The sequence below is a fragment of the Phaseolus vulgaris genome, chromosome 9, assembly GCF_000499845.2.
Source record: "Phaseolus vulgaris cultivar G19833 chromosome 9, P. vulgaris v2.0, whole genome shotgun sequence".
NCBI lineage: Eukaryota > Viridiplantae > Streptophyta > Magnoliopsida > Fabales > Fabaceae > Phaseolus > Phaseolus vulgaris.
Window position 1 is genome coordinate 34,531,195 of NC_023751.2, and position 14,010 is coordinate 34,545,204.

General features: G+C 29.2%; 2 protein-coding genes across 8 annotated transcripts; one reads left to right on the plus strand and one right to left on the minus strand.

Moving 5' to 3' along the window:
• The first annotated feature begins 2,754 nt into the window (after positions 1-2,754).
• On the plus strand, positions 2,755-7,820 carry LOC137820246 (mitogen-activated protein kinase kinase SIPKK-like). Of its 2 annotated transcripts, none has more exons than XM_068624216.1 (9): positions 2,755-3,159; positions 3,248-3,338; positions 4,289-4,423; positions 5,233-5,457; positions 5,566-5,748; positions 6,227-6,456; positions 6,848-6,893; positions 6,983-7,108; positions 7,500-7,820. In XM_068624216.1, the coding sequence occupies exons 1-8, from the start codon at positions 3,089-3,091 to the stop codon at positions 7,070-7,072; spliced, it is 1,071 nt and encodes a 356-aa protein (XP_068480317.1). In that variant the 5' UTR covers positions 2,755-3,088; the 3' UTR covers positions 7,073-7,108; positions 7,500-7,820. The 2 variants fall into 2 exon arrangements, with proteins under 2 accessions (XP_068480317.1, XP_068480318.1); XM_068624217.1 differs by having other exon boundaries at positions 2,778-3,159; positions 5,242-5,457.
• On the minus strand, positions 7,747-11,814 carry LOC137820244 (protein phosphatase 2C 50-like). 6 transcript variants are annotated; one of them, XM_068624213.1, is made up of 6 exons: positions 11,527-11,814; positions 11,110-11,276; positions 9,727-10,604; positions 9,308-9,640; positions 8,893-8,998; positions 7,747-8,377 (listed from the first exon to the last, which is right to left on the minus strand). In XM_068624213.1, the coding sequence occupies exons 3-6, from the start codon at positions 10,564-10,566 to the stop codon at positions 8,043-8,045; spliced, it is 1,614 nt and encodes a 537-aa protein (XP_068480314.1). In that variant the 5' UTR covers positions 10,567-10,604; positions 11,110-11,276; positions 11,527-11,814; the 3' UTR covers positions 7,747-8,042. The 6 variants fall into 6 exon arrangements, with proteins under 6 accessions (XP_068480314.1, XP_068480313.1, XP_068480311.1 ...); XM_068624212.1 differs by having other exon boundaries at positions 11,110-11,191; positions 11,277-11,814; XM_068624210.1 differs by having other exon boundaries at positions 9,727-10,667; positions 11,527-11,642.
• Between the last annotated feature and the right edge of the window lie 2,196 nt (positions 11,815-14,010).

Below are 14,010 nucleotides of genomic sequence, written 5' to 3' on the forward strand. Positions count from 1 at the left end.
CTAAATACAATCGCAAATAAATGTAAACATTCAAAATAAAATTTACTAATTTTTCACATATTATATTATGAACAGTTATTTTAAATATACCCTTTTTTTTACAGTTCAGAACAGAAAAAATTTAAGATAGATGCAAAAACAATCATAAAAATTACAAAAATTAATTGGAAAAAATGAGTGAGTGAAATCAATATTGTTTCTATCACCACATACTTAGTTACTTTCACTTATACATTAAAATGTTTTGAAACTTGATATTACGAAATTGACTTTAAGTCTAATTCAATCTCATAAAATAGGTTCATGAGTGAAGTTTAAATCCACTTATATACAAATTTGATATCATATTACGAAGTGAACTTTAAGCCTAACTCAACCCCATAAAACCGGTTCATGAAGTGAGATTTGCACTCATTTATATACAATGAATTGTTCTCATCTCTAATCGATGTGGAATCTCCAACATTTGAAAAAAAAAAATCTATTTTCATTTTAAATTCGTTGAGATAATAATGATAAAATTATTATGATTTTGTTTTTAAAAAAATGTCTTAAAATATTAAAGGAAAAAAACGACATATTTAAATTATTTTTAATATCATGATTTAAGATTATTTAACATAAGGTATCCATTGAATAACAAGTCACATTGAAGAATTGAAAAATAGATGTGAACACAATTTTTTTATTGTTTTTCATCTACAGTATTCCATAAGGAAAATCTGAACTGGTAGAGTGGTTAATTTAATTTGTTGTTTTGAGATGGATTATTCATAAGTTTGTGGTGGTAGAACTAGATTTTAATAAAGTCAACAAATTAATAGACCTAAACCAATAAAATATAAGCAACTCAACGTAGAAAAAGTTGAAATAAATGAAGTATACAAGTTAATTAATGGAAAATTTTGCAGGACCTGTGTTTGTGTTCACAATTGGTTGACTTTTCTTCTATCTAGAAAACCAACTAAAATCAACTTGGACTCTATTAAATAATGGAATATACAATTAATATATATGATGAAAACAATAGGAATAAATATCTTAAGAAAAAATATATATCTATCCACTTAAAAAAATCATTAAATAATAATCAAATTTAAAAATAAAAAATAACTAATTATTATATTAATTAAATTAGATACTAATTTAGAGATTAAAAAATTATTCATATTTAAAATAGTTTCTATTATTAATAAAAATTTATAAAATAATTTATAAATTTGTATCTAAATTAATTACCTAAGTTTTAACGACTAATATTTTAAATTTTAAATTGGTCTCTAAAAAATTAATAAAAACCAATAAGTAGTTAAAACTTTGTTAGCTAATGATTAGATACTAATTTAAAAATTATTTTATAAATTTTTATTAGTAAAAAAAATATTTTAGATATCAATAATTTATCTAGTTTATAAAATAATATTTAATTTAATTAAATAGTAGTTAATTATTTTAGTATGTAAAATTAGTTTTTATTTAATAATTTTTTTATAATGATATAATAAGATACATATGTTTTCTGAAGAAAATTTCCAAACGAACATGATATCATTAAGAGGTGTTTTTCCCTTTTAAGTTAAAAGTTTTACATTTTTAGAGGTTGAAGTTAATAATAATTTATATTATATATATTATTTTTAATTCATTAAAAATCTCTTAAAAAACAAAATTACAATAAAACTACTGATTTTCAAAGTAAAGGTTACTTTAGATAGATATAGTTATTGATGCTAATAATATTATCTAAACAAATTTAAGATTAGAACATAAATACACTTTAATATATTTTTTATTATTAATTAAAAATACACTTTATATCTTATTTAATCAACATCACTTATGATTCCTTAATTATTATTAAACTTTAATCAATAGTAAAAAAGTGTATTAGAAATTGTTCCAAAAGAAAGTGTTTCTTCTTTTGTTTCACAAAATCAAAAATTTTAAAACTGAAAAATTTGATCTATATAAAGTGAGTGGATACTTTAAAGGCGAAAGTCTGAATTTATAAACTTAAAAAAAAATAAAAATAATAATAATAATATATGAACAATTCAACGTTGAGAATATTTGCAATCTAAGCAGATAAATATTGTTTATAACAGTTATTTTAATTATTAGATAAAGTTTTATTTGTTTCATAAATAGTCTTTGTGTTCACACGTGTATTAGAAAATGATATAGAATGCATGTCACGATATTACAAAATTGTGACCCCTTCAAATACCACACTTGTCATAAATAAATGTGTTCAAAGTTATTGCTATTTGAACGCCATTTTTACTACTTTAATTTTATATAATTATTATCTAAAAAGATACATTTAGATCCATTTTTTATTTATTTTTTATTGATTATTAACAATGCATGAAATTAAATGGAAAATATATTAAAAGGGATAATATTGCTTTGTAAAAACGTGGTAATAATGCGCTAGTATTTTTATATCTGTATAATTACTTAAAATTTATATTTCAATAAAAATACTATTTTAAAGATTTTACAATATGTCTTAAAATCTAAGAAATTTAATTCTTCTTTTCATATATATATATATATATATAATAAAATGGAGAATTAAATTAAAATACACAAAGTTGTAATTTTGAAAATAAAAATGACGTTAGTTTTTCATGATTCATTCATACATATTACATCATAAAGATTTATTTGATTAGATTAAGATAATGTGATTGTGTGTGTTCATAGTTTTCCGTGAATTATTAAATGAAAAATTGGTCTTTAAAAGAAATTGCAATTGCACGTGAGAACACCTTAGAAAGGAAAAGAGAAAGACTATTGTGAGTATAATGTCTGAAATGTCAACACAAGTCTTCTTCTTCAAACTTCAAACCTCATTTCTTTACACCGTCACTGTGATGATCCTTCTTCTTACCAACCTATTGCAACTTCAACTTTAACATCACAATCTTCAAAATACTATAAACCTTTCACTTTCAACTCAGTTACTTCCACATACTAAATATAACCATTTAGTTGCCCAAATGTTTTTTCATTATATTCATACATAATCTTACTATATGCACATACAAAGAAAGTTTTTTTCTTTTTCTTTCTTGGACCCATCATGAAGAAAGGGAGCTTCAACTCTGGTCTCAAACTCACTGTTCCTGCATCTGATTGGGGTTCATTTTCCAGGTTTCTGTGAGCCTCTCTTTTTGTTTGAATGTGTTTGATTCCTGTGTGGTTTTGGCTGATTCCAACTGTGGGTATTTGGGTGTGGTAGGGCTGAGTCTGGAAGTGAAACGTTCAAAGCTGGGGACTTGCTTGTCAACAAGGAAGGAGTTCGAGTTGTTTCTGAGAAGGAAGTGGAAGCTGTAAAGTTTTTCTCTTTGGCGTTTTATGTTTTGCACTTTATTAGTTTCTTCTTTGGAAAATGTGTATGTTCAATTGGGCTGGTAAGTTGTTTCTCTTTTGGATTTGATCTTTTGATACTGATGAAATGCTTTCTCTGACAAGAAGGGGTTCCTGAGTTTTTGTTGTTCCACAAAATGGGGCACTTTTTGTTTAGAAGAAGAGAAAGATTTGGTGTTTCTCCCTTATAATGAGAAAATTTTGGATAAGGAAACAGAGTGAGAAGGGGGTTGTGAACTGTTGATTGAGTTTAACTTTTCTCTTACATTTGTTTTTTGTCTGTAAGCAAATGGAACATAGGATGCAAGCTGATGAAGTCAAAGATTATGTTCTCAAGACATCATTCAATTCATGAAGTGCTGAATAGATTTAGTTCACAATTTCATTTCTATTCTATCTAAAATGAAATAAAATATATTTTGTTGTTTTCTGGACTCAAGAAATTGGTTTTGGTTTGTCTACTTGTGTGAACTTTCAGAGTCAACAGAATGTGCCAAAGCATCATATCTGTGCTTTTCAGTTTGTAAATTGAACCAGTAAGTCATGGTGTAAAAGGCTAAGCTTTTGTTTTATATTGGGAAATTTGCAGGCTTCTGGAGAAACCCTTTTGCATAAACTTATTTTTACAACAAAAGGGAGAGAAGTATGAAATAAGATGATTCATATGATAGTTAGAAATAGAAAAATAATGAATTATAAAAGGGTGAAGAATAATATAATTCACTTTTACCTTCTGCTATTTTATGATCTAAACCTCTGTTCCACACTGTGGTCCCTGATACAAGAGGTTCGAATCATGGACTTCCTGTTTAGTAGTATTTTGTTTGGTGAATACACTTTTTGAAAAGAGGTTACATGATGAACACTGAATTCTGATGATTTTGTTTGAGTTTAATGTCTGTGCTATTTTCAGCCACCACCAATCACGCCACTAGACAACCAGTTGAACCTGGCAGATATTGATACAATAAAAGTGATTGGAAAAGGAAATGGAGGGATAGTGCAATTGGTGCAACACAAATGGACTAATCAATTTTTTGCATTGAAGGTATACATTGTGTTTGAGTTTGCATCTGCTGTTTCTTTTGTCAATTTTTTTGTACAGTCATGTCAATACAAGTCATGAGTAAAATCATTTTCATTATTCATGGAGAATTTAGATTGTGATATTTAAATGTTTTTCTCCATGAAATTAGTGTAAGCCAAGGGAACATAAAGTTTCAGGAGGTTTTGATCTCAGATAAAGTTTAACAAACTGGTTTCCTAAGGAGTAAATAAGAGATGCTGTTTTATTTTTATAAATGGAAAATTATAGAAAATTAAAAGTTGAAAAATAGTTATATAATGATCCTAAAGTTGCAATAGAAAAGATAAAAGAAAGGTTTGATTTGATTTTCAATCTTTTATATTGAATAATCTAGTGTTCTTATGGATAAAGACTCTCTTGTTGATTTTTGACCACATTTTCCATTGAGTTCTCTTATCTCTTCCTTTTTTCCTATGGATTTGTGGAAGAAGGGAAGAAGAACAAAAAGAAAATTCATCATCACAATATTTTTTATGAATGATGATACATTAATTCTAATTTTTTATATAACTACGTTACAACTCTCAATATTATTATTTTAATATTTTTTATATCATTTAATTATAAATTTAATTTTTATTATATATATTATTTTTAAACCTATCATATCAAAAAATTGTTGTGAAATTATCATTTTCCTGTTTTTACTCAGTATACTTTATATAGTTTTGTTGTATTTGAGTTTTTGCTCCTATAGGAATAAAATTCTGTTTATCAATTTGATTCCTTACAAACAAACAAAAAATGTTTGTATTGTGTTGATGATTTAGGAAATTCAGATGAATATTGAGGAGCCTATTCGCAAGCAGATAGCACTAGAGCTAAAAATCAATCAATCAGCACAATGTCCTTATGTTGTTATCTGCTACCAATCATTCTATCACAATGGTGTCATATCAATCATATTAGAGTACATGGATGGAGGGTCCTTAGAAGATCTTCTCAACAAAGTTAAAACAATTCCAGAGTCATATCTTGCTGCCATCTGCAAGCAGGTCACAAATTAGTTACTGCACTTCATCCATCCTTGCACCATTCATCTTTTTCTCTCTTCAGGCCTAACTAGACTCTATACCCTTTCTTGTTTTAACTCTGCAATGTAGGTGCTGAAGGGCTTAATGTATCTTCACCATGAAAAATACATTATCCACAGGGACTTCAAACCTTCTAATCTGCTGATAAATCATAGAGGGGAGGTTAAGATCACTGACTTTGGTGTAAGCATAATCCTGGAAAATACATCTGGTCAAGCAAATACTTTCATTGGCACACACAGCTATATGTCTGTGAGTAACACAAGTATATCTTTCATTTTCCTCTTCACTAATTTTAGAAACCAAATAATTAGTTACTATATTACTAAATTAGAGGTCATTTTATAAACAAAAAAAATTATTGGTATCTAAAGTAGTTTCTATTATTAATAAAAAATTATAAAATAATTTCTAAATTGGTATCTAACTGTTAGCTACTAAGGATTTAGCTATTAATTACTTATGTTCTAAATTAGTCTCTATTAGTTTTTTAGAGACTAGAATCTAAAATATTAGTAGCTAAAACTTTGGTAACTAATTTAGATATTAATTTAGAAACTATTTTATAGTATTTTATTAATAATAGAAACCACATTAAATACTAATAACTTTTTAGTTTCTAAACTAGTATCTAATTTAGTTAATATAGTGACTATTTATTTTTAGTTTCTAAATTTAATGATTTTCTTGTAGTGGATGCAGAGCTTATCGATTATGCTTATTTTTGCAGCCAGAGAGAATCGCTGGTAACCAGAATGGCTACGACTACAAAAGTGATATATGGAGCTTGGGACTGATTTTGCTCAAGTGTGCTACAGGGCAGTTTCCATATGCACCACCAGATCAACGTGAAGGATGGGAAAATCTTTTCCAGCTAATTGAAATCATTGTGGAAAAACCTCCCCCCACTGCCCCATCAGATGATTTTTCTCCAGAATTTTGCTCATTTATCTCAGCATGGTAAATATTAAGTATGTTTCAGTAACTAAATCTATAACCTCAACAAACTTGGGCCACCAAAATAAAATTAAAACAAACACAGTCTCATCCTCAAATTAGTTGCGATGCTTGAAGAGCCTACAATTCAAAAGCAGAATGAGTATGTAGCTAAAACATGTAGTCTATCTAATTGTGTGAGGCCTTATATTCATATTTTGTAATATAGTCTATCTAAATTGTGTCTGAAGCCCTTTATATCTGATATAATTTCATTGAACAAATCCTCCTGTGTTTAAACATATCTTAGAGATTGGATCACCAATCACTATTTAATCAGCTATTTTTGTAATAAATTTTGTTACTGTGTATTTTATGAGGCTTCTGATCATCCTTTTGTCTTTTCTGTGTTTAGTTTACAGAAAAATCCAAGGGATAGACCGTCTGCTCGGGACCTTATAGTATGCATAATCTTAAACTATATGAGTAAACCATGTAAAATAGATCTAATACTCGTTCTTACAGTGTATATCTCTTATTCAAATTTCAGAACCATCCTTTTATCAACTTGTATGAGGACTTGAATGTGGATCTTTCAGCTTATTTCTCCAACGCAGGATCTACACTTGCAACTATATAGAACATAGTATGTTTCAGTACTGGACTTTATTCAAAGGTAATAGTTTATTCAAATTTGTGCTATGTATCACTTCACTAGATATTCTTGAATGCAAATTACCACGAACAGAATGTTTTAATCTGTCACTGTAATTGCTCCTATATGGAGGGAGCAAAGCAAACCAAGGTTCTACATTGCATGCGGTTGAAATTTCTGCAATCCTAAATATTGTGAAAAATTAAGGGGCTAATGCAGCTGATGCAGTCACTTAATGTTGCAGTCAAAATTGCAATGGCAAACTGTTTTAGATGGTCTCATGTTTGGACACTCAGAAATTTTCTGACTGGTTTCTAATTCTTTACTAAAATGATCATTTGTTTCTAAAACTTGTGTTGTGCTACTTATGAGATTGGAATACTCTTCTAAAGCCAATATCATACATTTACAGATATTATTACCCAGAATGCAAGTAAATGTGGGATGTGCTAGTTTGCTTCAAAGTTTCCAAGTCTCCACACAGTTCTGAACATTGAACAATATGGCATTCTCTGGCAACTTGGCAAATGGAGAGTTCTACTGTTACTTTATATGTAACTTCAATTTATATTCCTTTACTTTGTAGAGGATCCCCAGTTGTCATGATAGAGTCAAATGTTCAATAATACAAACTCTTCAGAGAAATTTATACCTACTCATTCGAAAATAACTAATAATGTATTCAATAGTGGTTGTAATGATTATTCGAGAAGACAAGTTGAAACTTTTACAACATTGTTCATTAAAAATTAATTTAACTTTCTGATGGGGGCAGCTCCAGAGTGACACCTCAATCTCATCTTAAGGTGAGGCATCAAATTTGAGCATACAATGCATAGCCCTGTTGAAAAACTGAAGGGCCAATATAATAAATAAACAAATATGGTAAGGACTAGAAGATACTTGTAGAAATGGAATACATTTGACAACTATTCCAGATAAAGGGTTATCAATTTTATTCTTTTTTCTTGAATTTTCTTTGGGGCTTCAAGTCTATAACAATGACAGAGATGTTATCTTTGCTTCCTCTTTGAAGGGCAAGTCTAGATAGATACTCTGCAGCATACTGAGCTGCAGGGTCAGGTCCTTGGCCTTGTTGTGATGAAGAGTTGTTGCCATTCTTCTTATGCCAAAGAAGGATTCTCCTTCTTGCAAAGTCACAGGCTTCTTCATTTGTCATGACATCCCATAATCCATCACTGGCCAGAACGAGGAACTCATCGTTTTTGTCTCTTTGGACACACTTCACTTCTGGCTCTGGAATTACCCATGGTTTCAAGTACCTGTCACCTTTTAAGGAACAAGAACCAAATTTACACTCTGTACACACTATGCATGCTATACTATATACATATATATAGTGCTAAGAAAATATCAACATTGGGCTAACGAGTTAAGAACTTTTGTAAAGCTTAGTTAGATTTTGAAAAGTACTAGGTTGAGCATTATTTTTACTAGGTTTACGGGTGCTTCAAAAATCTTGTACCTTTTGTCATTTGGCACCTCATTTTAATTCTTTTTCAACATTTGTTTACAAAATGGTCATTTTGTTAGTTCTTCAGGGGTGTAGTTTTACCTTCCATCGAGTCCTCTAAACAAGTTTTGCATTTAATCCGTCTAAAATGTTAAGGGGAAAAAATGGGAGGAGAAGACTAATGGAGAAACTATTTGATAACCAAAAAAAAGTTTTATGAAAAATGTGTTTTTAAGAAAAGCTAAACATAAACATTGTGAAAAAATGCTCCATAAATAAATTTGTATAGCTGTATAAATTGGTGCTATAAAACAACACAATAAACACATACCTATGGACCTTGACACTGCCAAAACACCAAGAACTCGGTACCCGTTCCATTGTATGACCCTTCCTCCTGAAGCTTCAATCCTTTCCCATTCATCTTCTCTATTTGGCTGCAAAGATGAAATACAATTTCCTCCATCAGATAACTACATCTTATTAATACTTTTTTCATGTGATGATAGATGATTGTTGCTACTTGAAATGTCAGTCTAGTTGAGATGTCAAGTTGCATAATGATGTCTAACATAAGAACTTTTATAAAAAAAAAAAACTACAGCTTTTAATTATACTCCAATACAAAAATTGAACATCGACTTGAAATGTAAATGACTAAGGCGAAACTCCAATTTTGATTTAAGAACAATACTAAAAACAGCTATGGAAATGTAAGCAAATTGTGGTTGAAACGAATGCCTTACTTTGTGATCATCAGACATTGGTATTGCTTCTTTTCCACGACACAAGACAGCTCTTGAATCTCCACAGTTTGCAACTATTATGTGAGTTTGAGTCAAAAGGGCAACCACAGCAGTGGAGCCAACAGCCTCAGAAGCAAGAGGTTCAACACTTGCTCCATTATCTTCACCAACTCCTCCAACCTCATCATCTACTTTGTGAAAGCAATTGGAGAATGCCTTCTTCCATTGGTCCTCCCAGTTTTCCCTCCCATTCTGTTCTTCCAAACTCGATTGTGCAGCTTTTATCTCATCAACCAACACTGAATGAAGATGTTCCCGGCAGTAATTGGCAACCTATGAAAACATCACCCTATGTGACATGGAATGGAATAAGGAGTAACTTGGATGATACAATTGAAAGGAAGTGTTTTAAGGCATACCTGACAGCCCCCATGTCCATCATACACACCAAAAAAGTGGGCTGGTGAAAATTTTGAGTTTTCACTCACATAATCATCCATTACCATCATTGAAGTGACTTGAAAAAGGTGAGGCCTAACAGCAATAGCATCTTCCATTTCCTCTCTCCTTCCACAAACTGATGAGCAACCCCAAAGTGGGGTAGTACTGGTAGCAACACTCAATTCCAAGCATGTTGCCTTCTCTGGCATCTCATGAACCACGTCAAATGGTTTTTTATCAGACTCATCTGATCCACTTCCATCTTCACTCTCCTGTCCCCTAGCAACAGAAACCATGTTCTGCAGTGGCTCTATAGCTGCACCTGGCGGCTCGGTCGAACCGGCCCTTCCATGAATTGTGTTATCATCAACCTTTATGGTGATAGGTGAACTTATTTCACAACAATTAGCTCTAGAAACAGAAGATTCCTCGTTACAAGGACTACTTTTGTCACCAGCAGCAGATTGAGAGATATGCTCACACTGAAAATCCTTAGCTAACAATGATTGATTTTCTTTCCTTGCCTGCTTTTGGTTTTCAGCATGAAAACAATTATTGTCTCCTTGACTTACCATTTCTGAGACAAAATCAGCTCCAACCTGGTTGTCCTTTGCCTCTGAAGACACTTTATTTTGGGGTTGAGGACCAATATCTGTGTGATTTTCCCTTTCCATTGCAGGATTTAATATTAAAACTGGTGCAGTATTTGCCCTGAGCTTTAGGCCAGTTATCTCCATGTGGGTTGTCACTGATGGATCTTTTTGTATCAAATTCCCAAGTGCAAATGGCACTGCAACCGTCGAAGTTATTTCCTCCATAGGTTCTATTTTTGCTTTCTTTCAAATAGCCTTATCCTCTACCTACAAAACCTCTTCTCAGTGACAAGTTCAATTGGCATATAAAAACACTAAGAAGACTCCTACGGCAAGAAATTAAAAGATCTCAGTACAAATCCTCTACAGTGTAACAAGACCCGTTCTAGGCATAAAAAGTTCAAAATCAAAGGTTATATTGAAACAGTGAAAGCTAGATGCTAGAATAGCTCTATCATAGACCCTTTCTCTATTTAAACCCCAACAGAGAACTGTCCAAAAAATCTTTAATTTCTCTACCCCTCACAAAAATTATATTGATTCCTGGAACAGAAGGCAATAGATGATTCAAGAAACCCAAATCCAAATAATTGTCTAAGTCAGTGCCTTGTCTCTCTCTAGCAAACAAGGAGACAAGGGAAATGGGGTCATCAAAAAATTATGAACAAGAAAACAAGGACAAGAACAAATAGTACAAATTAGAAGAGAAGTTCCTTGGATCTGAGGGAAACAACATCCACCATAGAAATTTAATTTCCCTGAGTTTACCTCTTGTGTTCCTTTCATGTGTCAACTACAACATGGCCACCCATCCCCATGTCAACATCCACCTACTTTATGCCATTGCTACCTGTAATTATACCTTCATTTGTTTCTTTCTTGAGTGCATTCAGACTAATCTCTTGAAACAGTAAAAGTGCAGAGTTGTTGCTTACCTTCACAAAATGAAAAAAGGGATCAAAACATCAACAAGTAGATGATGCCAAAGCCATTATTGGACTATTTGTATCAAACTGTTAACAATGAAACATTTGTATCCTCTTCACCCTTTTCTTTACATAAAAAAAAAACTGAAAATAAAAAAGCACTCTCAACACAACCTATGAAAACAAACACGTAACAGATGACTCATGATTGATTGCCTTTTATCTTCAATAAAAAAGCAAAAAACAAAAGAATTCTTACACAAAAGGTTTTGTTTTCTTCACCAACCAAAGAAAAAATGGGAAAATAATTGTACTGTAAAAGGTTTCATTCACACTTGTTGCCTTGCTTAATGAAGCAAGAGTCTGACACGTAGCACTTTGGTTTGGTTTTTTAGTTGGTCGGTTTGGTTAGGTTACATCATTCCCTAACAAATATCTAAAAGGAACACTTTCTTTAATATCACCGATATCTGCAAAAAGATTTTGGACGCCAAAGTCTTTCTTTCTAATCTCTATTGTTCTACAAGAGTGATGAAGTTTGAAGCATAGTGTTCATAACATTATTTTATGCATTTGTATAAGGAAAATAAATGGTGAAAAAGTATACAATAAAATCACTAAATAAAAATTAATTTAATTTTAAAAACAAAATATATTTAATTATTATATTAATTAAATTAGATATTATTTTAAAAATTAAAAAATTATTAATTTTTATAATTGATAAATTACTTTAAATTGATATCTAATATTTTTTATCAAATTTAAAATTTAAATAATTGATAGTTAAAATGTTAATAATTAATTAAATATAAATTTAAAAATTATTTATCAATAATAGAAACTAATTTTAAAAATCAATTATTTTTAATTTAGTTAATATAACAACTAATTATTTTTATTTTCTAAAATTAAATTTTTTTAATAATTTTTTACTAGTAGAAGAGAAGGAGAGATCCATGACCTACGGGTTCTTATTTATTATTGAAATTGAATATAATTAAAAAATAATTAAAATTGTTTTTCTTGATGTATTTTTTATAAGAAATTATTATTTTTTTGGAATTTTTTAAAATTAGAAAAAAATTCTATTGAAAATATAACTTTTCCGAGCTAACAAAAAGAATGAAAATAATTATTGTCATTAGGTGATTTGATGTGATACATACACGTTAGAGAAATAAATGAACAAATGATAATGTTTCTTCTTTTAAAATGATAAATTTAGTTAAAAAATCTAAAGTATATTAATAAGTTTAATTTGATTTCATTTTTCCATTAATATTAGGAAGAACTGAGGTTATAAATAATGAGAATATATTTTATGTTTTAAAAAAGACATGAAAACCTTACTAAACACTTAATAGTATTTACATTTTTTTAATATAAAGGGTGAGTGGACTGGCTAATTTGCTTTAAGTTGGTCTATGCATTTCTAAATGTCATGTATCATCTTGTTTCACTGAAAATAAGTAAAAAAAAAATTATAAGGTAAATTTTAAGTTTAATGTAATTATATATATACTTATTTATATATTATAATTTAACTATATTTTAGTTTATGTGAAATTTATCTTTTAAATAAAGTATTATATTATGAAAACATTGATATTTTGTATAAATAGTATGATTATAAAACATACAAACATTACCATAAAAATAATAAATAAATAACAGAAAATAATGTTTCACACATTTTTTTTCATCATTACGTAAAATTTACTAAATGGACCTACGATCAAATTTACCTTTATTTTAATAAATAAAATAAAATTATATTGCAAAATAATATATTATTAGTATTTGATTTAAATATGTTTTGTGCCTAATAAATTATTGATTTTTCATCTCTATTTATTTTTGAAAATCTTTGTTTCTAATATTTTTTTATTTTTTTTTACTGTTCTCGAAAATGCTGTATAGATCAGTGTTCAAAATATTATCTAAACTATTTTTAGGGGAAAAATCAATGTAAATTTTATTAAGGATGAAAAAAAAGCTAAAGAGCATAGTAAAAATAAAAGAAATAAAATCAAACAATTTATCTTACTAACCATAACTAAGCACTATATATAAACCCTAATATTATTTTTTATTTAGCCTAAATATCCACTTATACTAGGGTTTGGTGGCCTACATAGTGTCATTTTCCAGAACTTTCCCTTACCCAAAACCAAGGGAAAAGCATAGATAGACAAAAACCAATGACAATGGTGGTGTCACTTAAAATCTTCATGTGTGCATTAATGATGAATTGAAACTCATAACAGTGTTATACATTCACTTTATACCTTAATAAATTATTATATTATTATAGTATAATATATCATGACAAAAAGTAATTGCAAGGTAGATGTTTTTTTTGAATAATAATGTCATCATCACTACTAATGATTCTCTTCCTACAATGCTTAAAAAAAATGAAAATGGGAGGATGAAAAGAAACAATGATGTGATTTCTTGACATTGATAACAAAAACATTGATGTCCAGAGATTATGAAGGAGAAAGAAAAGTCATATGGTAAATGGCTCATGCAATACACAGCATTGATTTAGAAAATAAGTTTAGAACACTTTTGAAAACAAAATAAAAAAATTTCCTAATTCCTCACCTCTCAATATTTTTCCTTACTATTTTTTTTTTCTTTATCAAGTCTTTCTAAGAGAATAAGTTCATAAAAGTGAATCAATCTATGAATGTGATATTATAAAGTTCCATTATCCCACAAAAGATAAGATATA